The sequence below is a fragment of the Drosophila eugracilis genome, unplaced genomic scaffold, assembly GCF_018153835.1.
Source record: "Drosophila eugracilis isolate 14026-0451.02 unplaced genomic scaffold, ASM1815383v1 contig_1897, whole genome shotgun sequence".
Lineage (NCBI taxonomy): Eukaryota > Metazoa > Arthropoda > Insecta > Diptera > Drosophilidae > Drosophila > Drosophila eugracilis.
In genome coordinates this window covers 1,278,738-1,301,101 of record NW_024572751.1, presented here as the reverse complement: position 1 = coordinate 1,301,101, position 22,364 = coordinate 1,278,738, and the positions used below count along the sequence as shown (strand labels likewise).

The following is a 22,364-nucleotide window of genomic DNA, read 5'->3' as shown; positions in this document are numbered from 1 at the left end:
AAAAACTAAAGAGGTGTATCTACAGCTTATAATCAATTCCAAAGGTTAAAACCAAATATTGAGGTCCGTAATAAGCAAACGTCTTTATTAAAGTCGAATTTAAAAAACGCCCATACGTAGAGAAATCGATGGCAATAACACTAATAACGAACAGTATAAGTATTTTCAAAACACTGGGATATATGCGGCATATACCTATTATTTAGAGATAAATTTTGGAGATTTTTGAATGTTGGAGATTTTCATTGACATATTTTTCTTTGGCAGTATTCAATTTAATAAAATTCATATTGGGTTATATCCATTTTTCTCAAATTCAAGCAAGAATAAATACGGTTAAGCCACTTTAGAAGAAAAACACGGTGTAATTAGAAGTAAACACATCCATACATACGTAATCAATTTTTTATAAATTTCCCTATGTAAATGCGACTAAAAAATACAAGTTGCTAATTCCCCTAGTACGTGGATTCGGGGTATAATGGGAGTTTTTCAATCAACTAGTGGTATTTTGGTATAATTAATCCTTTCAACATATCAAAGCTATTTCCATCGGGTTGAACGGTTTCTATGGCTCCGGTGGGTAGCTTCACCTTTAAAAATCCAAAATCATCGATTCCCACAATTTCAGCTTCTCTTTCCTGTTCATTTTGAAGGCAAATCTTGACCGTTTTACCGCTATAAATATAAAATAGTTTTAAGTATTACGTTAGGATCTAGTTTGATTTTTATTCCTACCTGTGTAACCAGAGCGAGTAGTATAAGGCATAAAAACTATCAAAGTCTCCGTTTTGTACTTCTCCCAAAAGTCTTTCGATTTCATTAAATATCATGGAAATAAATAGCTCATATTTAAGCATAGATAACTTGTTATTCGGCACGCGAACATTGTGTTCTCTTATTAAATCATTAATGCATACAGTTGGTTTTGAGTTATTTAAATTGATTCCACTACCAATATTGACGATTGCTTGTGAGCCTTGTAGAGTGGTGTTAATGACAAGGCCGCCGATTTTTTGGTTCCCATTTGCGTATATATCATTTGGCCACTTTATGGAAACATCCAATACCTGAAAATATTTTATACAAGAAATATACAATACAATATTGCTTATAATAACAAAGGAAGTCGTAAGCACATGCAGTGGCTCGCAGCTTACATATTTCGTGCAGTTATCTAATAAAAGTTTGAGTCGTTATTCCTGCTAAACTAAAAAAGATAAAAAAATTTAAACGCAGTTTTTTAGCTGGAAATATTAACATGTTAATTACTTGAAACGATTTTCTTAATCATAAAAACAAAAGAAATATTAAATAAAAACCAAACTTTCGAGCTAACACTTTAGTGGTTTCCATTAAATTTCCCATTCTTCCATAAGAACAGTTTTTGTTCAAAATCTTCCGCTTCCTTACAGCGATGTCCAATATTTCGCATAAATTTTCGATCACATTTAAATCTGGAGACTGTACTGGCGTTATAACGCCAGAGGGCAAATTCAGATAAGCCAGGACTTTACATTTCCTTCTGAATGCTTCTGACCGTTGTCCTAGTAAAATTGAAAACGATCGGAAAATTAAGGAAAACCCCAAGCTTTCGGCTCCAAAATTAGCTGCAGAGATCGAGGAGGAAATGGGCAAGAAGTGTAGTCCTGATAAGGTGCGTCGTGTGCTGCGCGATAATAAACTCTATAGCCGAGTAGCACGGAATCAGTGATTTTTCAGTAAGAGAAATATTGCTGCCCGGCTAAAGTTTACAAAGGAGCACATACTTTTAATTTCGTTCTGGAATGACGTAATTTTTGCTGACTGGTCCAAATATAACATTTTTTGTTCAGATGGACGACAATTTGAGTAGCGGCGAGTTTTTCCAGAGTTGGAAATTAAGCACTTCAAACCCACGGTCAAATATGGTGGCGGTCACGTCATGGCTTGGGACTGTATGGCAGCCCCTGGAGTGGGCGACGACTACACTTCTTGCCCGTTTTGTCCTTAACCTCTTTTATGATTCAGAAAATCGTTTTAGTTTAATAAACATGTTAATATTCCGAGTTAAAAAATGAGTTTAAATTGTTTGGTTATTTTGTAGTTTAGCAAGAATAAAGAATCAAACTTTTAACTTTTAACTGCACGAAATAAGCTGCGAGCAACTGTAAGTGAAAACATTTATGTACGACCGACTCTGGCCTAATATTACTGAAATATTAAATACGGGCAACTTATTCCAATTCAGGGTACAAACTACATTTTATAAATTTGTTGAAACCTATGTTCCTTACTTTAAATTCTCAACTACTTATCTTAACTTTAACTTACAAAACATCGAATGTCTGAATTTATGTTACTTCAAATGCGACCACATATTAAATATTGTATAATTCATCTTCTTATTTTATACATTTATAATTTTGCCTATGAGTCCCCAACATTTTATTTTTGGTCCGACCAAGGTTCAGGATGCCCTACTAGGGTTTTTTTTAGTACATTTTGAAAAACAGAGCAATATACGGGACTTCTACGGACGGTCACACTGGCTCGATGCGCTGCACTTGGGTGTAGAGAAATTTCAACAACAGTCGAAGAAATTGTAAAAATTATTGTATTTTCGCATTTCTTGAGCCGTCTTCAGTTACGGGCGTGAGTGTGCGAAAGTCAGTGCAGCTGCTGCAAACGCCAAGGTCGCCGGAAGTGGGACACAATGCGGGGCGGTGTCCCGGTCATTGGTCTCATCGAATTGTCGAGTCTCCGTGAGGACGTCTGAAAAAATCAATCGGACTCCACTCCAACGCGTAAGAGCAGGATGAGCAGCAACAATAACGCCCCCGCATCCGGAACAGACTCCGTCTCCAGCAATGCCAACGATCCCGTCTCCGGTTCGCTGTCCGTGGACAGCAATCTGATCATCATCCAGGACATGATTGATCTCTCGGCCAACCATCTGGAGGGCCTGCGCACGCAATGCGCAACTAGTTCCACGCTGACGCAGCAGGAGATTCGCTGCCTGGAGTCAAAACTGGTGCGCTACTTCTCTGAATTGCTGTTGGCGAAGATGCGGTTAAACGAACGCATCCCGGCCAACGGATTGCTACCTCACGCCACGGGCAATGAACTCAGACAGTGGCTCCGAGTGGTAGGTCTTAGCCAAGAGACCCTTACCACGTGCCTCGCCCGCTTGACCACTCTTGAGCAGAGCCTGCGACTGAGTGACGAGGAAATCCGTCAGCTACTGGCTGACAGCCCAAGTCAGAAAGAGGAAGAAGAGCTGCGGCGCTTGACCAGGGCCATGCAGAACCTGAGAAAATGCATGGAGTCTTTGGAGAGCGGAACTGCGGCTAGCAACAACGATCCAGAGCAGTGGCATTGGGACTCTTGGGACCGGCCCATTCACATTCATCGTGGCAGCGTTGGAAACATAGGACTAGGCCAAAATTCAAGCGCCTCCCCGCGATCCCATCATCGCCAGCACGGTAGCAAAGGGAAGAACACCACTCTGGTCAATTCAACTAGCTCCAGAAGCGGTCGTCAATCGCCTACAGCGACGGAGGAACTGAACAGCACACAGGGTTCCCAGCTGACACTAACTCTTACGCCCTCGCCACCAAACTCGCCCTTTACGCCTTCCAGCGGAGTAAGTAGCAGCCTTAATGGCACACCGCAGAGGAGTCGCGGTACACCTCCACCTGCCAGAAAGCACCAGACTCTGCTGAACCAAAGCCAAGTGCAGGTGGACGGGGAGCAACCAGCACGCAATCGTTTGCCCACTGATCCTAGCCCCGATAGCCACAGCTCCGCCAGCTCAGACATCTTCGTTGACGCAAATACTAATGCAAGTTCGGGAGGAAGTAACTCCAACGTGCTGATGGTTCCATGCTCCCCGGGCGTGGGCCACGTGGGCATGGGGCATGCCATCAAACATCGCTTTAGCAAGGTCATGGGATTCATGGCAACTTGCACATTGTGCCAGAAGCAGGTCTTTTCCCGTTGTCTGAAGTGTACCGACTGCAAGTACATCTGCCACAAGCAATGCGCTCCGCACGTGCCGCCTTCCTGCGGACTTCCACGGGAGTATGTAGATGAGTTTCGGCACATTAAGGAACAGGGTGGATATGCCAGTTTGCCACATGTACACGGAGCGGCCAAGGGATCACCGCTGGTTAAAAAGACAACTCTGGGCAAACCGCTGCATCAGCAGCACGGTGATAGCAGTTCGCCTAGCTCCAGCTGTACCAGTTCCACACCGAGTAGTCCGGCGCTGTTCCACCAAAGGGAGCGTGAGCTCGATCAGGCTGGCTCCCGTCCCAATCTGGTACCTACTCCATCACTGGGCAAGCATCAACAGAGTCAATTTAACTTTCCCAACGTGACGGTCACGGGTAGTGGCGGTAGCGGAGGCGATATGATTATATCCAATGAATCAGTGCAAGAGCAGTTTCCGCCTGCGCCTATTACCATCAATGGAATGGACAGTCTAGTGAGCAGTTCCAACGGGCACACGAACTCCCTAATCGGAAGCCAAATATCGAATGCTTCAAGTGTCGCGACTGTAACGGGCAGCCTGGTCAACAGTACAACCTCCACCAGCACCAGCAGTTTCTTTCCTCGTAAGCTGAGCACAGCCGGAGTTGATAAGAGGACGCCTTTCACCAGCGAGTACACGGATACCCACAAATCAAATGACAGCGACAAAACAGTGTCTTTGTCTGGAAGTGCCAGCACGGATTCGGACAGGACGCCCGTTCGAGTGGATTCAACGGAAGACGGAGATTCGGGGCAGTGGCGACAAAACTCAATTTCTCTGAAAGAATGGGACATTCCTTACGGCGATTTGCGATTGCTTGAGCGGATCGGACAAGGACGCTTCGGCACTGTGCACCGAGCCCTGTGGCATGGAGATGTGGCAGTAAAGCTTCTCAATGAGGATTATCTGCAAGACGAGCACATGCTGGAGACTTTTCGTAGCGAAGTGGCCAATTTCAAAAATACGCGACACGAGAATCTGGTGCTCTTCATGGGTGCCTGCATGAATCCCCCCTATTTGGCAATTGTAACTTCTTTGTGTAAGGGCAACACACTGTACACGTACATCCATCAACGCCATGAGAAGTTTGCAATGAACAGGATTCTTCTAATAGCCCAGCAAATCGCCCAGGGCATGGGCTACCTGCACGCAAGGGAAATAATCCATAAGGATCTGCGTACGAAAAACATCTTCATCGAGAACGGCAAGGTGATCATCACGGACTTCGGTCTGTTCAGCTCCACCAAGCTGCTCTACTGTGATATGGGCCTGGGGGTGCCCCACAACTGGTTGTGCTATTTAGCGCCGGAGCTCATCCGGGCACTGCAGCCGGAAAAGCCGCGCGGCGAGTGCTTGGAATTTACACCCTACTCTGATGTCTACTCTTTTGGGACAGTGTGGTACGAGCTAATTTGCGGTGAGTTCACATTTAAGGACCAACCGGCGGAGTCAATCATCTGGCAGGTGGGCCGAGGGATGAAGCAATCGCTTGCCAACCTGCAGTCCGGACGGGATGTCAAGGACTTGCTGATGCTGTGCTGGACCTATGACAAGGAGCATCGACCACAATTCGCACGTTTGCTGTCGTTGCTGGAACACCTTCCCAAGAAGCGTCTGGCGCGTAGTCCCTCCCATCCCGTCAACCTCTCCCGATCAGCGGAGTCCGTGTTCTGAGGGAGCTGCTACCTGGTCACTGTCACTGTCAACGTCTTATACACTGTTGACCGATTAACTAAACTAGCTCACCTTCTTTCCAAGCAGTTAACTATCCTAGGTTCTGAGGAACTAAGCAAAGATTGTAAATATTTAAACGTAACTACAAATTATAGCAAACGATTTTAAAACGATTAAAATTAAATTATGTATACAGCATCGGTTGCAATATAGTTGCAGTTGTGAGCAAAGGAAACAAAGGCAAAACAAATGCTAACTCGAAAAAGACAAAACGTTTAAATGTTAAAGAGAAGGAGCAAACTGAGAAGGCATAGACATACATATACAAACAAACAAGCACTGTGGCAAATATTAATGTAAACGTTAATCAGGTGAGCAATTTCTAAATTGTTAATTATGTGTAAGCAAAACTATATATATGTGTATGTGTATATACAGAAGTGTATATGAGGAAATAGTGTTTAAATAAATATATATTGTGAATTATGTATGGACAGATGTATATAGTTAATGGATGTGTCCATTATAATAAAAACGGAATCCAGAAAAATGTCAAATAAACTTATAACTAAAGCCAAATTATTCATTAATGTTTATTCCAACCAAGTGGAAGGAACTTTAAATAAATTCTTTTATCAATCTAATGAACTTTTCAGCTGAGTTTCTCTAGGTTATTATAACATATTTTTATATACTCACCCTGTACTGCTCATGACTTCGTAGAGAATTGACAATCGCCGCACCAATTATATGCTGCAAAAGAGGCAGCCTAGATCCCAAAGCCGAATCCATGGCCACGTGGAGTTGCAGTGAGAACATGGCACAGCCGAGGGGACTTAGCCACTGAAAGAGCACAGCAGGGTGGTCACTTCATAGACTTCAATCCCAAGACTTCAAATATTTACCTGATTATTGCTCCGTCCGACTCCCGAGGTCTGTTGCACAGGAAGCACAGCTAGACCGTTTATAAGTTCCAAATTGTTTATGACGTGCATGGAACTGCTCACAACTGGTGCATATATGACCAGTCGTCCAATATGCTCGGTTTTAAGGTGCTATAAAAGAAGGGGCATATCTAAATGTCAATGCTTTGATTAAATAAAAAGTGCGCACATCAAAATATTCCACTGTGGAGAAATCTTCAGGACAGGAATGTATCAGTATGGGCAGCACATTATTGTTTGCCACTGGAGGCTTGTCGTCCCTGCTACAGAATTTCATCGTCAGCTTGGGCGTTGCTATGACGTTGTCGGAACCACTGCAACGCAGACGCAGCTTCTCCAAAAGCTCAAACTTCGCCTAAAGGGGGAGGGAAATAATTAATCTTTTTGCCAAAAATACGACGGATTACTCACTTCATGGCGTCCCAAAAAATAAGCGTGCTGATAGACTACTCCAGGATGAGGCTGATCAACGGAGTCTCCACAATGGACTTGCACATCCAAGTACTTCCCCAAGAGATCAGCAAAGATCTCAAGGCGAGTGTGTTCGTTTTCCCTCAGAATGGAGTACTTCATTTCATCCGACTCAAATTCACTGGGGCTCATTTCCAAATGAACCTGATGGATATTAATTCATTTATTATTGTTAAAAAAATTTTAACTGATAGTAAGGAAACACCTGTGAAAAAACAGCCTTTCCACCGCTCTGCAGGCTTTTGGCCAACATCAAGCTGGGAGTATTCCAGGTTTCCTCAGTGCCCAGCACCTGGACATCTAATTCGTGGCTGTGGCCGGCCAGATCCTTCAGTTCCATGGACCTTGGACATACTAGAGCTCTGAGCAGCGTATCGTGGTTTGATTTTGTTTTGTTTTTTTTTGTTTATGTTTTTATTTTGGTTAATGGGAGGTAGGATTATAATAGTGATAGCACACACAAGTAGAAGCACACACAGAGATTTATAGATTGATATAAAAGGGTAGGTAAGGAAGCGATCACGCAGACAGAAAAGAGATGAGTTCATTCAAATACATTTCAAGCGAAGGGAATAATGAAAATGCAAATGATAAATAATAATGATAATATAATAAGTAAATTAATTGCAAAGAATAGTTCATTCAAGGAATTTACAGAATAAAATTTTACATGGTGCAAATTCGAAAAGGAATGACGATGGTTTTTCATGAACGCCGAATTAAATAGAAAAGAAGGCCATATTCACAGAACACGAGACCAATTTTAGCATGGAACATTTGAAATAAACGAAGAATTGGAATTAGATAAATATGGTTTATTATAAGCACAGTTATTTATTTTCTGTCTTCTTAAGTAGCTGACATTCAGTTAAATTTTCTAATAAGAAAAAATAAAAATAGTAAAAACCTTTTTACCACAACTTAAGTCCCCTCCGCATATGCAATAAGCAATTTATAAAATAGGGCGTATCATTGGGTGTATAAAACATGCAGTTTCGATTATACTTGTTAGTCAGTTAATGATCTATTTATAATAAAGATCAGCAGGGCTAGCAATATGTATTGAAGGTTGTCAGTCTGCTGCTCTCAGTGTGGTTGGGAAATAGGGATATTTACTTACGGTTTTCGTGAATGCGACTTGGTTGACTCCTCGCTATCCGTGGAGAAGTGTTTCTTAACCGGCGATGGCTGGTAGCAGAAGATGTGATGCATCATCTTGACCCGCTGCCACTTGTCATAGGAGAACTGAACCAACTCGTGCTCTCGAACCTGTACAAATATACGGACAGATTATATATTAGTTGATTGTTATTTTTAATGTCCAAAAACTTACCTCCGCTGTGCGATAGTTGGGAAGTATGAAATGAAGAATATCTGAGCAGAGACTCAGCACTTTGCCGCCTTGCAGGAAATAATCTACCAATATCTGACCGATTCCAGGTGCCACCGATCCACAAACAACCAGAAGCGCAGTCTGTTCCGTCCAATGTTTTTGAGCCGCTTGCTGTGGCATCAGCGGATAGATGGTGTACACATTATGCTCCAGCAGCTGCTGAAGAGTGGCTAGAGTAGACTCCCGGGCACTAGCGCTATCCGAGTACACTAAAACATTCAGTGGTTTACTCTCCTGAAGACTATTCTTATTTCTTTGCAGCACAGGGCGCGAAGGAGCAGAACTAGATGACGGAGGCGAATTTAAAGGCTTTACCACCTCAAAGCTTTTGCTGGGTTTTGTTGACTGCTCTAATGGTTTTATGGGCTCTTTGATTATACTAACATTTGGTGCTTTAACCAAGGAAGCTCCCTTGATGGGCGACTTCTCCATTTTCTCTACTTTCTGTTGCGCAGCCTGGGCAGCCGCTAGCTTCTCTAGTTCACTAGGCTTTGATTCAGCTTTACTTGACGTTGGCTTGGAGTCCTCATTGGTTGGGATCTGCTTCCTTTCGGTTTTAGCAGGAGTGGTTTTGGACTCGGTTTTTGTAGGCGAAGCTTTCCTTGGTGTTTCCTTGGACTCCGTTTTCTGGGAACAATCAGGTATCCTTGTCGGAGACAGGGATGTTTTGTTGGTGGGCTCCACTACAGCTACAGCCTTTGCCACGGGTTCTGCAGTCTGGCGATGCTCATGTCCAAGTAAATCTTGTTTCGTCCTTCCCTCAGATCGATTTCTTTGATACTCGAACTCGGTAGCTTGGTGAGCTAACACACCGACTGCTCGCAAATCCTCCAGGTGCTTTTTCCAGCCATCCTTGTTCAGGCAAACTGTTTTACGTGACTGCCGTTTCAGATGGTTTGCCAGCAACTCAAAGGGCTGCGGATCACCTTCCCGCTGAACCGCTAGGATAAAAAGAAAATAGATCAGAATGCTTCGATGGAAAAACGGGTGGGTATGAAAACGATTTTTGGTCCCGCTTACACTCAATCCGTAAAAGTGGCAGTTGATCGTTAATGCATAAATTATTTCGCAAAAATGTCGTTATCAAAAGTTGCGTAAAATGCTCGACGTCAGTTTCGATTAGCACCGCCAGGTGGGAGTCTATTTTCCATGCAATTAGCTTACCGTAATCTTCCAACTGATTTATGAACAACCGACATGCAAGCAGAAAAATAAGAAATTTGACCTTGGTTAGCAGATATATGACGTTAGCTTTCTATCGTTTGAACTATTTATGTTGGAACTACATAAAACTTCTTAATCACGTTACCGCACGCACAACCGCACACATTTTTGGCAAAAAAATATTAAAAAGTACCTTTAACTTTTTAATCTAAAGGATAGCCTTTACCTCTTTTACATTTAAATATAATAAGTCATACTAAATGGTTAGGCCACATTAAGGCTTAATATGAAAGAATATTTTACATGCATATGTACATACAGAAATATTGTAGTCTAACTTCCCGAGATTAAAAAGAACTTAGGAACATATGACATATGTTCTTTTATTAATAATAAAAATAAAGTTTTAAATAATAATCTTTTTAAAGGTTTGGAATTCTTTCAAACTTACCCGCACTGCTGTTGGGTCCTCGGAACTGGGCCGCTGCAGGGGGTCTACGTGAGCCTCGAGAAGCAACTGCATCCTCTGGTCGCTCTCCGCGGATAACAAGACTCGCTGTCTAAGCGGTGTGCCCAAATCCGTAGGCGTGGTTACCGGTGTCAATGTCTCTGCAGCGTAGGAGAAGGGCAGTAAACTGGGCGCCGGCGGGAAGCTGATCCACGGCGTGATGTGAAGCGTTTGGAGCGGACGGAGGCAACAGCCCCTCTGGTTAGCGTGCAGCCACAGTATGTCCGTGACCTTGGCCGCGTTGCGGTTGCCGCATAGCTCAGAGCTGGCCAGGGTGGGATCTAAAAATTAAGGAGGAGAACCTATAGTTTTACGGCGTCCCAAGGTCACTTTCACTTACCAAATCCATCGTCGCTACCCGCCGGGAGGGCATAGAAGGCAATGCTCGAGGGTTGCGCTAAGTGCTCGGCGATTTTGGAGCAGGCCTTCTGAATGCGCCAGGATTGCAGGACGGTGGCACTCACGTAATATAAGGTCAACATCTGATATCGGATGGGTACTGATACTGCCGTAGATTCTGAATTATTCAAGGGTAATTTACGCCAAGTCACAAGTTACATCTTGATTGGTGCCAAAATCAATGGTAGTTTCGTAATTTGCTCCGATTTTGCTTGTCTCTTGCGGATTTATCGGTTGCTAAGGCCGAAAGGAGCGCTTCCTGGTATGTAGTTTTCAGGCAGTTGACACACTTTTCGTATTCCCTTTCTCACAGCTTTTATTGTTGATTACTACATTTCACTCCAACTGGACGAAGCTTATCCCCAAACGGTTCCGATAAGAAAGCGCGGCAGGCGGTTGCAGTGCAGTCGGCTTAGCTTTTTTTGGTAAATTTTTATTTAGTAAACCGTAATGTGGAGTTTATTATTTTTTTTTTTTTTTTGTGTAATACAATTAACAATTTTGCTTACTCTCTTGCTCCGAAACATATCTCATAAAATTATAGCATAAGCCGCCTGTAAAATATTAAGACTAAATAAAATGAGCTCTCTTTCGTACCATAAACAAATGTTTAATTTATTTAAAAACTCAAAGAGCTTTTAAGTAAATTGCTATTAAGGGGATTCCTGAAACAACTTTTAAAGTAAAATATATGATAAAAGGTTTGCAAAAGTTTTAAAATATATGTTTCCTTACATAATTACTAAAGCCTTTCATTCTCAAAATTGTGTAAGCCAGTTTCTGATTCGTAGGGATGCACTCGTGACTCGACTACTTCGCTTAACGCAGTTTGTTTGCACATCACTACTTTGGGTATTTTTTAGTGTATTCTCGACACACGCCGCTTTAAGTTGTTTTCAATCAGCAATAAATTTGCGAATTGTTATCCGCGACAAAATAAAAGTATTTAATCAGATTTGAGTTGGTCTAGAGGCCACGAAGACGGCATGCTGTTGGGCGAATACGACACAACCCGGCGACTCCTGTTTATCGTGGCCGTTCTGCTGATCGTCCTGTATGCGAAAACGTACCTGTTACCCGGAGTGGATCTGGACTACAACTAGAGGATTCCAACGTCGCGATAAGATTAAGCAGTAATGACGGACCGAAGAGTATCGTACTTTTACAACGCGGACGTGGGAAACTTCCACTATGGAGCCGGGCATCCAATGAAGCCGCAGCGCCTGGCTGTCACCCACAGTCTGGTGATGAACTACGGGCTTCATAAGAAAATGAAAATTTACAGGCCGTACAAGTAAGTGGAGCAGGTGGAGTGTTTTTTCGTAAAATCTTACACATATTCCTTGGCAGGGCCAGTGCTCAGGACATGCTTCGGTTTCACAGCGATGAGTACATAGCCTACCTCCAGCAGGTGACGCCTCAAAACATCCAGTGCAATTGTAAGTAGATAAATGCTAACTAAGAGACAAGCTTAATTATAAAGCAAGCGATCAATTACAAAACTAACATTGTCAAAAAAATCCTTTTCAGCCGTGGCCTACACTAAGTATCTAGCGCACTTCAGCGTGGGTGAGGACTGTCCCGTATTCGACGGCCTTTTCGACTTCTGTGCGATGTACACGGGCGCCTCCTTAGAGGGAGCCCAGAAGCTGAACCATAACCACAGCGACATCTGCATTAACTGGTCAGGAGGACTGCATCATGCCAAGAAGTTTGAGGCAAGCGGGTTTTGTTATGTAAATGACATTGTGATTGGCATACTGGAGCTGCTGAAGTACCATCCTCGAGTGCTTTACATAGACATCGATGTGCACCACGGCGATGGTGTGCAGGAGGCATTCTACCTTACTGATCGAGTAATGACGGCCTCATTTCACAAATACGGCAATTACTTCTTTCCAGGCACAGGTGACATGTATGAGATTGGCGCGGAATCGGGTCGATACTACAGCGTGAATGTGCCGCTCAAGGAAGGCATTGATGATCAGAGCTACTTTCAGGTGTTCAAACCCATCATCTCGGCCATTATGGACTTTTATCGACCAACGGCAATTGTTTTGCAGTGTGGAGCGGATTCTCTAGCAGGGGATCGACTTGGTTGCTTCTCTTTGAGCACTAAGGGACACGGAGAGTGTGTCAAATTTGTGAAGGAGCTGAATGTACCAACTTTAGTCGTTGGAGGTGGTGGCTATACGCTGCGAAACGTGGCCCGCTGCTGGACGCATGAGACTTCGCTGCTGGTGGACCAAGACATTGAAAATGATCTTCCTGCCACCGAGTATTACGACTTCTTTGCCCCCGACTTCACTCTCCATCCAGAGATTAACTCACGGCAGGATAATGCAAACTCAAAGCAATACCTTGAATTAATAGTAAAGCATGTTTATGAGAACCTTAAGATGTGCCAGCACTCCCCTAGCGTCCAAATGGTGCAGACTCCACCAGATGTGGATTTAGAAGAGCTGCGTAACAATCGTGATGAGGCGGCCGACCCCGATGTGCGAATGTCCGTGGCTGATGAAGACAAAATGGTTGATGCTAAGAACGAGTTCTACGACGGCGATCAAGATCAAGATAAGCCTGACTCTGCGGAGAGTTAGTATTGGTCAACGTAGTGTAAAATGTTTAGTGTAAGCAGTAAAGAGCAGCAGGCTAGGTGTAATTTAATGTGGATCTACTTAATGGGAGGGATTTGTTCTAAAAATACAATATTTAAAAAGCTCATCGTGTTTTTTGACTTACGAGGTGTGTTCAAAAAGTAAGGTGACTCTTCAAATTTCGCGAATTTCAAATTTTTCGATTATCGAAACCTTTTAGAAGTTATACGAGGTGTGTTCAAAAAGTAAGGTGACTTTTCAAATTTCAAATTTTTCGATTATCTTCAGTTTTGGGAACAAGAAAAAGTCACATGGGGCCAAATCCGGTGAATATGGTGGCTGAGGCATTATTGTGGTGTTGTTTTTGGCCAAAAAATCCAAATCCTTTGATCCATATTTTTCGATAGCAAAAAATCGCCGAGCTCGCAAAATAACTTGTAACTTTACGCCTCTCACAACCAAACAAAAGAGGATGTTCCATTGAAACTTGGTACAGATGTTAGGGAAGAGTGTACCAATATAACAAAACAAAAAAATCGATAATCGAAAAATTTGAAATTCGCGAAATTTGAAGAGTCACCTTACTTTTTGAACACACCTCGTATAGTAGCAGGATGATGGTTTTAAAATCGACAGACACACTTTTATTTGAGATGAATAATGGTACTTATTAGAAGGGTATTACTTTAGTGACATATTGCTGAATCGCCGGAAGATCACCAGCCGGTTGTGGTGTTTGCCAGTCGCCGCATTCGGCGTGTGTTGCGGTCTTGGTCTCGGATCTTCTTTTCCATCTCGGCGTCGGTAAGCGTCTCTAGGAATGGTGCCCACGCATCGGCATCGCTCGGATTCCGGAAGGGCACATCAATCGTCGACAGTGGAGCCTCGCTGAAGGCATAAGTGCGACAATGCCAGGATAACTGACCCCGAATGCTGTAGGCAATAGCCGTAACGAATTCTCCGCCCAATCCCAATTCCGCACAGAGCTTTATGGCAAACTCCTCAGGGTTGTTGTTCTTTTCGGACATGTCCCACTCGACCTGGTCAACTAGCGAGGTGTTGCCCACGTGAATATTTAGTTTAACAATCACCCGCTGATCACAGCTCTCCTCAAGGATGGGGGGATCGTTGGGGAAGGCCTCGATCTGTTGCCGGATGGCCTGCGCAATCGCCGGCACAAAAGGAAGGGGATTTAAGTCCAGGTCGTCGCAAAGAACTTCCGCGAATTGCTCCGGCGTTATCATGCTCTCGTTCTTGTTCCACGTGAAGGTGTCCCGAAGTTTCTGTCCTTCAAGCTCCATGTCCAGTCGAATGGGCACCAGACACTCCTTCTGTGCAGCATTTTCCAGGCTGGCCGTGGGATCTGTGTCATCGAAACACATTGGGAATGTGCGAACTTTCTTCGTGTGCACTCTGTTGCGGTTAATGGGCGTAGCCTGCGGCACTGCATCCAAGTGGCTGGAGTTGGGCATCGTGGGCACATACTGCGGTTGCTTTTTCGACTTGCTCTCCCGCGGCACGGGCGTATCGGAGGTGTTTACGGAGACGGCGCGGTACCTGTGACGCAGTTTCATGATTAAAACAATGTGAGATAATTATTTTGTAGGATATTTGACCCCAAAAGGCCGCTACAAGCTATCTGGTTGATGTAAAATATAAAAGCCAATTAGGTTTATAATTTGAAAATCATTTAAAGTTGTGTCAAAGTATAACTTACTTTTCCCAATGACATTTGACTGAATTGAATGGAGATTTACCAAAACTAATGAAATTTAATCGATATTCATTGGTTTTGTATCGGTCACAATGTTAAAGTAAGGGAAAAAAGGAGGACATACGTATAGTAAAGTAAGTCAGGTTGTAATCTATTAAGTCTTGTTAACAAGAAGTTAATTAATGTCTTTCCCCTTTTACTATTAGTGTAAATTTTTAAGCAAAAATTTATACATTTTTATATCCTGAAATTTCTTAAAAATTATTTCATTATAGAATACTTTGTATCGAACATTTGATCCTATAAAATTTATATTAGGATTGAGGATTAGGATTCGTTGTAACATGTAATTATTTAATGATCAACAATCAATCAGATCAACAACATAGTTTTCTTTCAGCACTAAGCATCATTTCGTTGATTCCAAATTAGTACACCTTAGAACACTTACTTTTCATCGTTGCCGGCCATTATGTCGTCTACCTCCACAGCGCGGAGCAGTGAGACAGAACTGGCCAAAATATGGGAACTCAAACCGGACTCGGCCAGACGCTTCCGCTCCTCGTTGGACAGGACGATGCGGGTCATCCCGGGATACTTCTTGTAAAGGATGCCGCGGAAATGCCGCATGTAGTTGCCCACTTCAGAGCCCACGTAGTAGTATTCACCGCCCTCCTCTAGCTGGAAGGCCACCGGCTTGTCCCCGTACGTCTGCAGCGCCATGTTGTGTCAGTCTGCTTCCGTGCGTTTTTAAATCGATTCTCTGCAGGATTTTTGTTAATATTTTCCAGCTTCAATTTTCCTGTCGCATACACAAACACAGCCAAGTACATACAAGGCGTCTATCGCGGGAGTGTTGGAAAACGCACTTTTAACACCAACGCAGTGATGCTGCGCTCAAGTTGAAGACAACTATTATACAGCTAACAAATTAAATGTTTTTATATTAGTTAAAAGCTCTAACGGATTTGAAATTTATTTTACCTATTTCTCTCTATACTTAAAAACCATTAACCTAGTAGTCAGTAAAACAATGATAACTGATATTAAGTGCAACATAACGTTAAAAAATATATGAACTAAACCATTCTGAGCTTAAATTTTGTAAACTAATAAAAGACAATTTTACTTTGAGAATATTACTTTTTTTTAGAAATATTTATATTAAACAGAAAATTAAGATGTATAGAAAAAAGATAGCCAGCCTACCACCACTTAAACGTAATTTTTAAATACCTTTCAACACTGGATCCCACGCGCAAAATAATATTCGTTAATTATTTCTAAGATCGATCCAAAGATGTCTTTTTTGCGCAGTGTGGCCGGTGTTTTGGGTCGTGCTAAGCCCCTAGAAAGCTCTACCACAGGTATGTGCTACCAACGCATCCAATTCCAGTCAATAAAATGTGATTTCAGGACTGCAAGCCCGGCGCCATATCAAACGCTGGGTCTCGCCGACGTTACGTGAACTCGCACACCGGCAGAAAAAACTGGGTCCGCAGAAACCGGAGGCGCGTTCCGGATTCGTGGAGTGGAACCAGCGCTCTGAACTGTTCGCCTTTGGAAAGCGGTTAGGCGAATCCTTCGAGCTTTCCCAGCTGCAGCGAGCCTTCACAGAAAAATCCTTCGCTCGGCGTGAGGAGGATCGTCGACGACAGCTGGGCATTGAGGAGGCTGACCTCCAGATGCTCGACAACAGCGATCTTGTCGAGAAGGGTCAGCATATCGCCAAAGCCTACGTGGAGGCCTTCTTGCAGCACCAGCTTCCGAAGTTACCCAAAGAAGGACTCCAGGCAATCACCAGCTTTTTGCTCAGCACTGAAAACCTGGCTCGCGTGTCCTTCCATCTGGGCACCAAAGATCTGATTAACTCAACAGAGTATCCGCCCTCAAACGAAAGTCTGGCCCAATCTCTCCAGGCGGTCATCGGAGCCCTGGCCGATTCCAGTGGTATTGAGAGGGCTTTCCTTTTTGTCCGCGATTTCATCTGCACTCAACTGAATCAAAAAGATTTGTTGGATGTGTGGACACCGCAGGAACCACTACAGCTGCTCGATAATATTTGCAAAGAGCGAAAGCTGGGGGAAGTAGAACCTCGCCTGCTCGGAGATTGCGGCAAGAACACAGTACTGGCCGCCTACCAGGTGGGCATTTATGCTAACCGGCAGTTGCTGGGAAAGGGATTTGGAGAGGACTTGAAAACAGCCACTGAAACGGCGGCCATCGATGCTTTGCAGAGCATATTCGATACCCACGACAACCGACGACCCTTTGACTTCTCCATACAGCTAGAGGCTAAGAACGTACGACTGGGTTGAGAAACGAAACGGGATCTGCGTCCTAGTTGATTATTGTAATTTGCACTAAACACATGTACGCATGCATTGTCAGAGAAGTTTGCGTTTTAAAATCATTTAACTACGGCTTAACAACTGCCACTTAGTCGCTATCGTCTCGCTTTTTATCGTGGGTGCTAGGCGTAGCTGTTGTGGGCGGACCCAGGTCGTCCGGCTTGCTTTCCAGCGAAAAAGGCGGAATCTTGCAATCGAATGAATAACCATCCTCGCGCTCAAGGCGGAAGGTGCCCCACATATGACCGCTGGGAGCCTGCAGGCTCACATGGCTGCTGTACTGGAAAGCAGGCAAGCGAGGGCTGAGGATGGGCTCCTGGCCCACCACTCCCCTTCCACGGACCGTCTCTAAGGTTCCAGACAGCGAAAAAATTCGCCAATGACGCTCTCGCAGCTGCACGCTTAGCTCTCCAAGGTTTTCTAGTCGGATGCAGTAACGCCACTATAATAGAAGGCTATTTAGATAAGATCCATTATTTAAGTCTTCCTAACATACCCAATACACCGAACTAGCAGGTGTCTCACGGCAACCCATATAGAAGGGGATCACTGTAATACGCACGTTCTCCGTGGTCTCCTTGTGCACATCGCTCATATCTAACCAGGGATGGTTTTTCTCCTGCCACGCTTTCAGCGTGTCCTGCCCCACGAAGGGCGGATCCGCCTCCGGTGCGTGCGTGAGGAACTTGTCGAACAACTCGTGCTGCAACGGACTCTTCTCACTAGAGCTGTAGGGCATAATGTCCTCGTGGGCCACATAGTCCAGCCCGGGGATGGCGTACAAGCTGCGATTGGAGTCCTGGTTGCCCAGGAAAGTGACCGCCTCGGTCTGGGCGCGCTGCGAGTCAAGAAATACCTTTTTAGTTATGATTAAGTCAAAGCATATTTCATCTTACAATATGCGGGCAGTCGCGGGTGTCAATGAGCACCTGGTAAAAGGTTTGCACCTTGCCCTTAACCTCCTTAGGATCCACTTGCGTGGCGGTGCCTACATTGGTGGAGCTTTCGGCCTCACCGGGAGCGTCTGCCTGGTAGGCGGCTGAGGTAGGAGCATCACCGCCCTGCGCGGTTGTCACCGGCGGCGGAACGGAGTTATTGGCCTTCACCCGGAGAGAAGACTCTTTGGTGCGGTGCTGTTGGTTCGGACTGCCTGTCGTTGTCGTCGTGGTGGCGCTGATCTTGCCGGGATTGTGAAGATCCCGGTCATAAACACGGGCTGTCCATGGAAAAAGAATGACGCCGCGGTAGCCAAAGATGCGGTGTAAAAAAAGTTGGCCGGTCTCGTACCGGTCGTCGCGGGCCTCCACCAGTCGACCCACTTCAGCGAGTCTGCAAAAAATGTGCGTTATGCAATGTTCACGAGGATTCAGGACTCCACTTACTTGGTCGGGTATACCGCCTGCTTCTTAATGCCCCGTCGCAGCAGGATATCCACCCTGTGCAGCAGACACCATCGCTGATCCCACTTGAACACTTGCACCAGCAAGCCCATCGCGGCGCATCCAAAGTTCGCTCAGAGTCCCAAAGAGAGCCTCTTTAATTTTGACGGGGGAGCTGCGCTATTTATGCAACGTTGTGCGGCTTCTTCTGGCGATCGGTTCTCACGTTCGGTTATGTTCAGCTGGGTACATGTGCTTCACAATTTTGTAGCAGTCTTTAAAATCTCAACATTGTTATGAAAATTTTGATATTGTTTTCGGCACTGAAAAAAAACACTACGCGATTGCGCCAAGTCGCCGATAACTACATTCGATTAGCGATAGTTTTCTATGTAAACTGTTTAGTTGCAAATCATTTTGTAGATTGATTTTAAAAACCTTATCTACATATGTATCTTTTTTATTGTGCCACATCGGCCGTCAGTTTGGGGGCTACTCCAAAAATTGTTGTTAGAAAACATAATGGGAGAATTATAATTGTTTTAAATGAATATACGGTTGAATTACCTGTATAAAGTCTTTCAATCGATAGTAAACAAAGCTGCGTTGACGAAATAGCTTTTACATCTCTAATTGTAATTTGAACATGTAATGTAATTGTGGTATATCTGGTAAACAAATAATTAAAATGGCATCTTTAAAACAGAAAACATTGAAAGTTCTTTAATTGGAAGCAGCTTAAAACTTTAAAATTCTGATTTAAATGTTTATTTTTACATTTTTTTAATACATTTATTAAATGTCGATCAGCCAACTTAATGGCTATAATACGTTGGGTATAATATTAAATTGAACAAATAACATGAATACGTCACAAGAAGAAAGTTAACAAATTTTTATAGCTAGATACCTAGAGATTAATGCTACTAAGTCTGAATTACTGTTTTAGAACTCGAGGAACTTGTTGTCCTCTAGTACAGAGATCAGAAGGGTGCCTTCGCTTTAGACGTCTTTTAAGTCTTGTGTTAGCCAGGGAAGAAGCTAAAAGTGGTTGGTGTGAGTTGCAAGACGATCGTTGTACCGACTCGAGTGCCTTTTTTATCTGTTCTCTGATAGAAGGAAAGAGATCACTTGGAAGAGCTTCGTTTCTGACATACCAAGACGCATTTGCAATCATTCGCAACCCCTGGTTTTGAACTCTTTGTACTCTAGTAACGTTAGAGTCTGAAGCCGAAGCCGTTACATATGTAAAAATAAAAAGGAATTTGTATATATGTAAATTAAAACAGAATTCAATAGCATGGCAACGAAATCTTGAAATTAAATGATTAACTATGACCATGATGTTGAATACTATATTTCAATCAAGGTCTTAAAAAAAAATGAATTACTGAAGTGTAAAAGAAGTTAAGTTATATTGGGCAAAATTAAAGGTCTTTACCGATGGAGGACGAATTTCAGAACGTGTTCTGTTGATTAACATATACTATTTTTATGGTCAACTGTGGGTTCACTGTAGTTCCTTTGAAATTCAACTTCTGTGATAAAAAAAAATTTCTTGAAGAACGCGGTCAATTCATAATGCAAATATTCCTTAGCGCTGCCAACTGATTTTGTATAATCGTCTAACAGCACACTGTTGAATAACGGCACGCTGGTTTTAATAACAGATCGCGTTTTTGTAGCGTCTTGTGGCAGCCACACTATTTCCTTCTTTTCGCTTTCGTTTCCGGCGAAGTAAGTAAAATAAATTTGCTTCTTTTTTTCCTGTAATAATATTTAATTTGTATTTCCAGCGGTGTTAATTCATTCATCGAACAACAAGGTGGGTTTCCGCAGAAACCGGAAAACTAGTCATCGCACTGGAAAACCAGCAAATAATCATTTAATAACCTGAAATAATCTGGCCCACGTGCACCAAATTATGCTGGCAGTATTATTTTGTGATTGTTTTTGTCTGAGTAGTTCCTTCAGGACAATCTCTATTGCAAAGTTTGTGATGTCAGTTGAAAACCGCTCAAAAGCCATCAATCTGTTCTTTATGTAGTACACAATAAGAAATTTGCAGTGGTTTCCAATTGTGATAAAAGCAGTGTATTAAATGTTTCTTATTACACGTCAATAGTATTTTTCAAAACATTCTAAAGCAATTGAACCTTTTTTAATATTTAATACTGTCTAGCTTTGAGAAGTTTTGGCGGGATTTTCATAAAAAAAAATTCATGAATGAAATCGCAACAAAATATAAATATAACAAGTAAATTTTAACAATACAATAGTTTCCTAGTGGAAAAAAGATAAATAGTCTGTGACTAGTTAACTGCCTTATTAATTACCAATAGTGGCCATTACTAATAGTTATCCTTTCTAATCTACAGCTAAGCCATGGCCGACACACAAGCCAAGACCGCTGCTGCGCCTAAGGCCGCTAAGACTCAGAAGACACCCAAGGCAGCCAAAGCACCCAAGGCTGAGAAACCCGCCGCCACCGAGGCTAAGGTTTCCGCCAAGAAATACAAGCGACATGGACGTCTGTTTGCCAAGGCTGTCTTCACCGGCTACAAGCGTGGTCTGAGGAACCAGCACGAGAACCAGGCCATCCTTAAGGTAAAAACTTGTTTCTGTTCATCGACACTCTTAAACAAGCGTAAAGCGTCAAAGAACTTTTGTAACTGATATAACTCTGATATAAATTCAATAAGCAACATTGCGTGATAATCCTCAGCTTTTAAAATCAAAGCAGATGTTGGTTTAAATTTAACTATAATCAAAGCCTGTAAACTAGGGCTTATGTTTTAACAAAGTGACAAGACATCTATGACGTTATATTGTTAAATATATTAATATAAAAATAATCATTAACTTATTTTTTTAATACAGATTGAGGGCGCCCGCCGCAAAGAGCACGGATCCTTCTACGTTGGCAAGCGTTGCGTCTATGTCTACAAGGCCGAGACCAAGAAGTGCGTGCCTCAGCATCCTGAGCGCAAGACCCGTGTCCGTGCGGTCTGGGGCAAGGTTACCCGTATCCACGGCAACACCGGAGCTGTGCGTGCCCGTTTCAACAGAAACCTGCCCGGTCATGCCATGGGTCACCGCATCCGTATCGTAAGTGTAAACCCAACTTAGCCTACAATTCGAGTGTTTTCATATTTTTAACTTTCTTTTAGATGCTGTACCCATCAAGGATTTAAGTTAATATCCAACTTAAGTTACTGACCTGCAGGAGTAAAAAATCCGTTTTATATTAAATGAAACAATTTAAATTTAATTACAACATAACTGTTTTCACATTAATGGCGAAAAAATATGGAACTGCATATAATGAGAGATTAAAAGTTAATCACCTCTTAATTTTCTTCAAAAGTCAGTACTTACGAAGTCTGTCTATGGTCATGTTTTCGTACTCGTGGTATTTTCAACTACGGAGGGAAGGACTACAGCATTTATAGACAAGTCTGCATAGAATAGTTCAGATTTCCTAAACGATCTCTCAGTATACTTTTAAAAACAATCTGCATTTGCACCATTTCAGAGCGTAGATATTTTTCGGTGTAAAAAAGTTTTTGATATGATCTTGGATGGACTTCTTTAGATTCAGAAGTATTATGGAAGTTCTGTAAGTACCTTTGATATGAAATAAATGAACGTACAACGGACAGTTTAAATGCATTGAAAGCCTAGAAAATTGAATTTATTTTAAAATATGACCCACCTATCGATGTATCGATATTATCAATACTAATTCTCGCGTC

The 22,364-nt window shown here is 43.0% G+C and overlaps 8 protein-coding genes and 1 long non-coding RNA gene across 12 annotated transcripts; 6 read left to right on the top strand and 3 right to left on the bottom strand.

Moving 5' to 3' along the window:
- Positions 1-58: 58 nt before the first annotated feature.
- LOC108115308 (biotin--protein ligase) lies at positions 59-11,057 on the bottom strand. 4 transcript variants are annotated; one of them, XM_017226707.2, is made up of 13 exons: positions 10,728-11,057; positions 10,510-10,674; positions 10,113-10,450; positions 9,518-9,674; positions 8,438-9,438; positions 8,225-8,373; positions 7,310-7,466; positions 7,045-7,248; positions 6,803-6,988; positions 6,595-6,744; positions 6,389-6,532; positions 739-1,070; positions 59-678 (listed from the first exon to the last, which is right to left on the bottom strand). In XM_017226707.2, the coding sequence occupies exons 2-13, from the start codon at positions 10,649-10,651 to the stop codon at positions 501-503; spliced, it is 3,138 nt and encodes a 1,045-aa protein (XP_017082196.2). In that variant the 5' UTR covers positions 10,652-10,674; positions 10,728-11,057; the 3' UTR covers positions 59-500. The 4 variants fall into 4 exon arrangements, with proteins under 4 accessions (XP_017082196.2, XP_017082197.2, XP_017082198.2 ...); XM_017226708.2 differs by having other exon boundaries at positions 7,310-7,448; positions 10,510-11,057; XM_017226709.2 differs by having other exon boundaries at positions 9,662-9,674; positions 10,510-11,057.
- Positions 2,526-6,268, top strand: LOC108115309 (kinase suppressor of Ras 1). The gene has a single exon (XM_017226711.2). The coding sequence runs from the start codon at positions 2,798-2,800 to the stop codon at positions 5,687-5,689; it is 2,892 nt and encodes a 963-aa protein (XP_017082200.1). The 5' UTR covers positions 2,526-2,797; the 3' UTR covers positions 5,690-6,268.
- A 366-nt stretch (positions 11,058-11,423) lies between the features above and the next one.
- Positions 11,424-11,671, top strand: LOC108115311. The gene has a single exon (XM_017226713.2). It carries the CDS (start codon positions 11,555-11,557, stop codon positions 11,669-11,671), a length of 117 nt encoding a protein of 38 aa, XP_017082202.1. The 5' UTR covers positions 11,424-11,554.
- Positions 11,672-11,704: 33 nt separating this feature from the next.
- LOC108115310 (histone deacetylase 3) lies at positions 11,705-13,290 on the top strand. The gene is made up of 3 exons (XM_017226712.2): positions 11,705-11,862; positions 11,919-12,007; positions 12,099-13,290. The coding sequence occupies exons 1-3, from the start codon at positions 11,705-11,707 to the stop codon at positions 13,166-13,168; spliced, it is 1,317 nt and encodes a 438-aa protein (XP_017082201.1). The 3' UTR covers positions 13,169-13,290.
- Positions 13,291-13,786: 496 nt separating this feature from the next.
- LOC108115304 (SWI/SNF-related matrix-associated actin-dependent regulator of chromatin subfamily B member 1) lies at positions 13,787-15,743 on the bottom strand. The gene is made up of 2 exons (XM_017226702.2): positions 15,331-15,743; positions 13,787-14,722 (listed from the first exon to the last, which is right to left on the bottom strand). The coding sequence occupies exons 1-2, from the start codon at positions 15,600-15,602 to the stop codon at positions 13,882-13,884; spliced, it is 1,113 nt and encodes a 370-aa protein (XP_017082191.1). The 5' UTR covers positions 15,603-15,743; the 3' UTR covers positions 13,787-13,881.
- LOC108115307 lies at positions 14,729-15,381 on the top strand. The gene is made up of 3 exons (XR_001772792.1): positions 14,729-15,013; positions 15,155-15,225; positions 15,280-15,381. It is a non-coding gene; the product is annotated as an uncharacterized LOC108115307 (long non-coding RNA).
- Positions 15,744-16,122: 379 nt separating the features above from the next.
- On the top strand, positions 16,123-17,321 carry LOC108115305 (39S ribosomal protein L44, mitochondrial). The gene is made up of 2 exons (XM_017226703.1): positions 16,123-16,246; positions 16,296-17,321. The coding sequence occupies exons 1-2, from the start codon at positions 16,180-16,182 to the stop codon at positions 17,195-17,197; spliced, it is 969 nt and encodes a 322-aa protein (XP_017082192.1). The 5' UTR covers positions 16,123-16,179; the 3' UTR covers positions 17,198-17,321.
- Positions 17,218-18,979, bottom strand: LOC108115303 (polymerase delta-interacting protein 2). Its single transcript, XM_017226701.2, has 4 exons — positions 18,613-18,979; positions 18,127-18,559; positions 17,727-18,068; positions 17,218-17,672 (listed from the first exon to the last, which is right to left on the bottom strand). Exons 1-4 carry the CDS (start codon positions 18,720-18,722, stop codon positions 17,319-17,321), a joined length of 1,239 nt encoding a protein of 412 aa, XP_017082190.1. The 5' UTR covers positions 18,723-18,979; the 3' UTR covers positions 17,218-17,318.
- Positions 18,980-20,292: 1,313 nt separating this feature from the next.
- LOC108115306 (60S ribosomal protein L35a) lies at positions 20,293-21,963 on the top strand. The gene is made up of 5 exons (XM_017226704.2): positions 20,293-20,346; positions 20,406-20,434; positions 20,988-21,216; positions 21,490-21,717; positions 21,780-21,963. The coding sequence occupies exons 3-5, from the start codon at positions 20,995-20,997 to the stop codon at positions 21,801-21,803; spliced, it is 474 nt and encodes a 157-aa protein (XP_017082193.1). The 5' UTR covers positions 20,293-20,346; positions 20,406-20,434; positions 20,988-20,994; the 3' UTR covers positions 21,804-21,963.
- Positions 21,964-22,364: the final 401 nt, after the last annotated feature.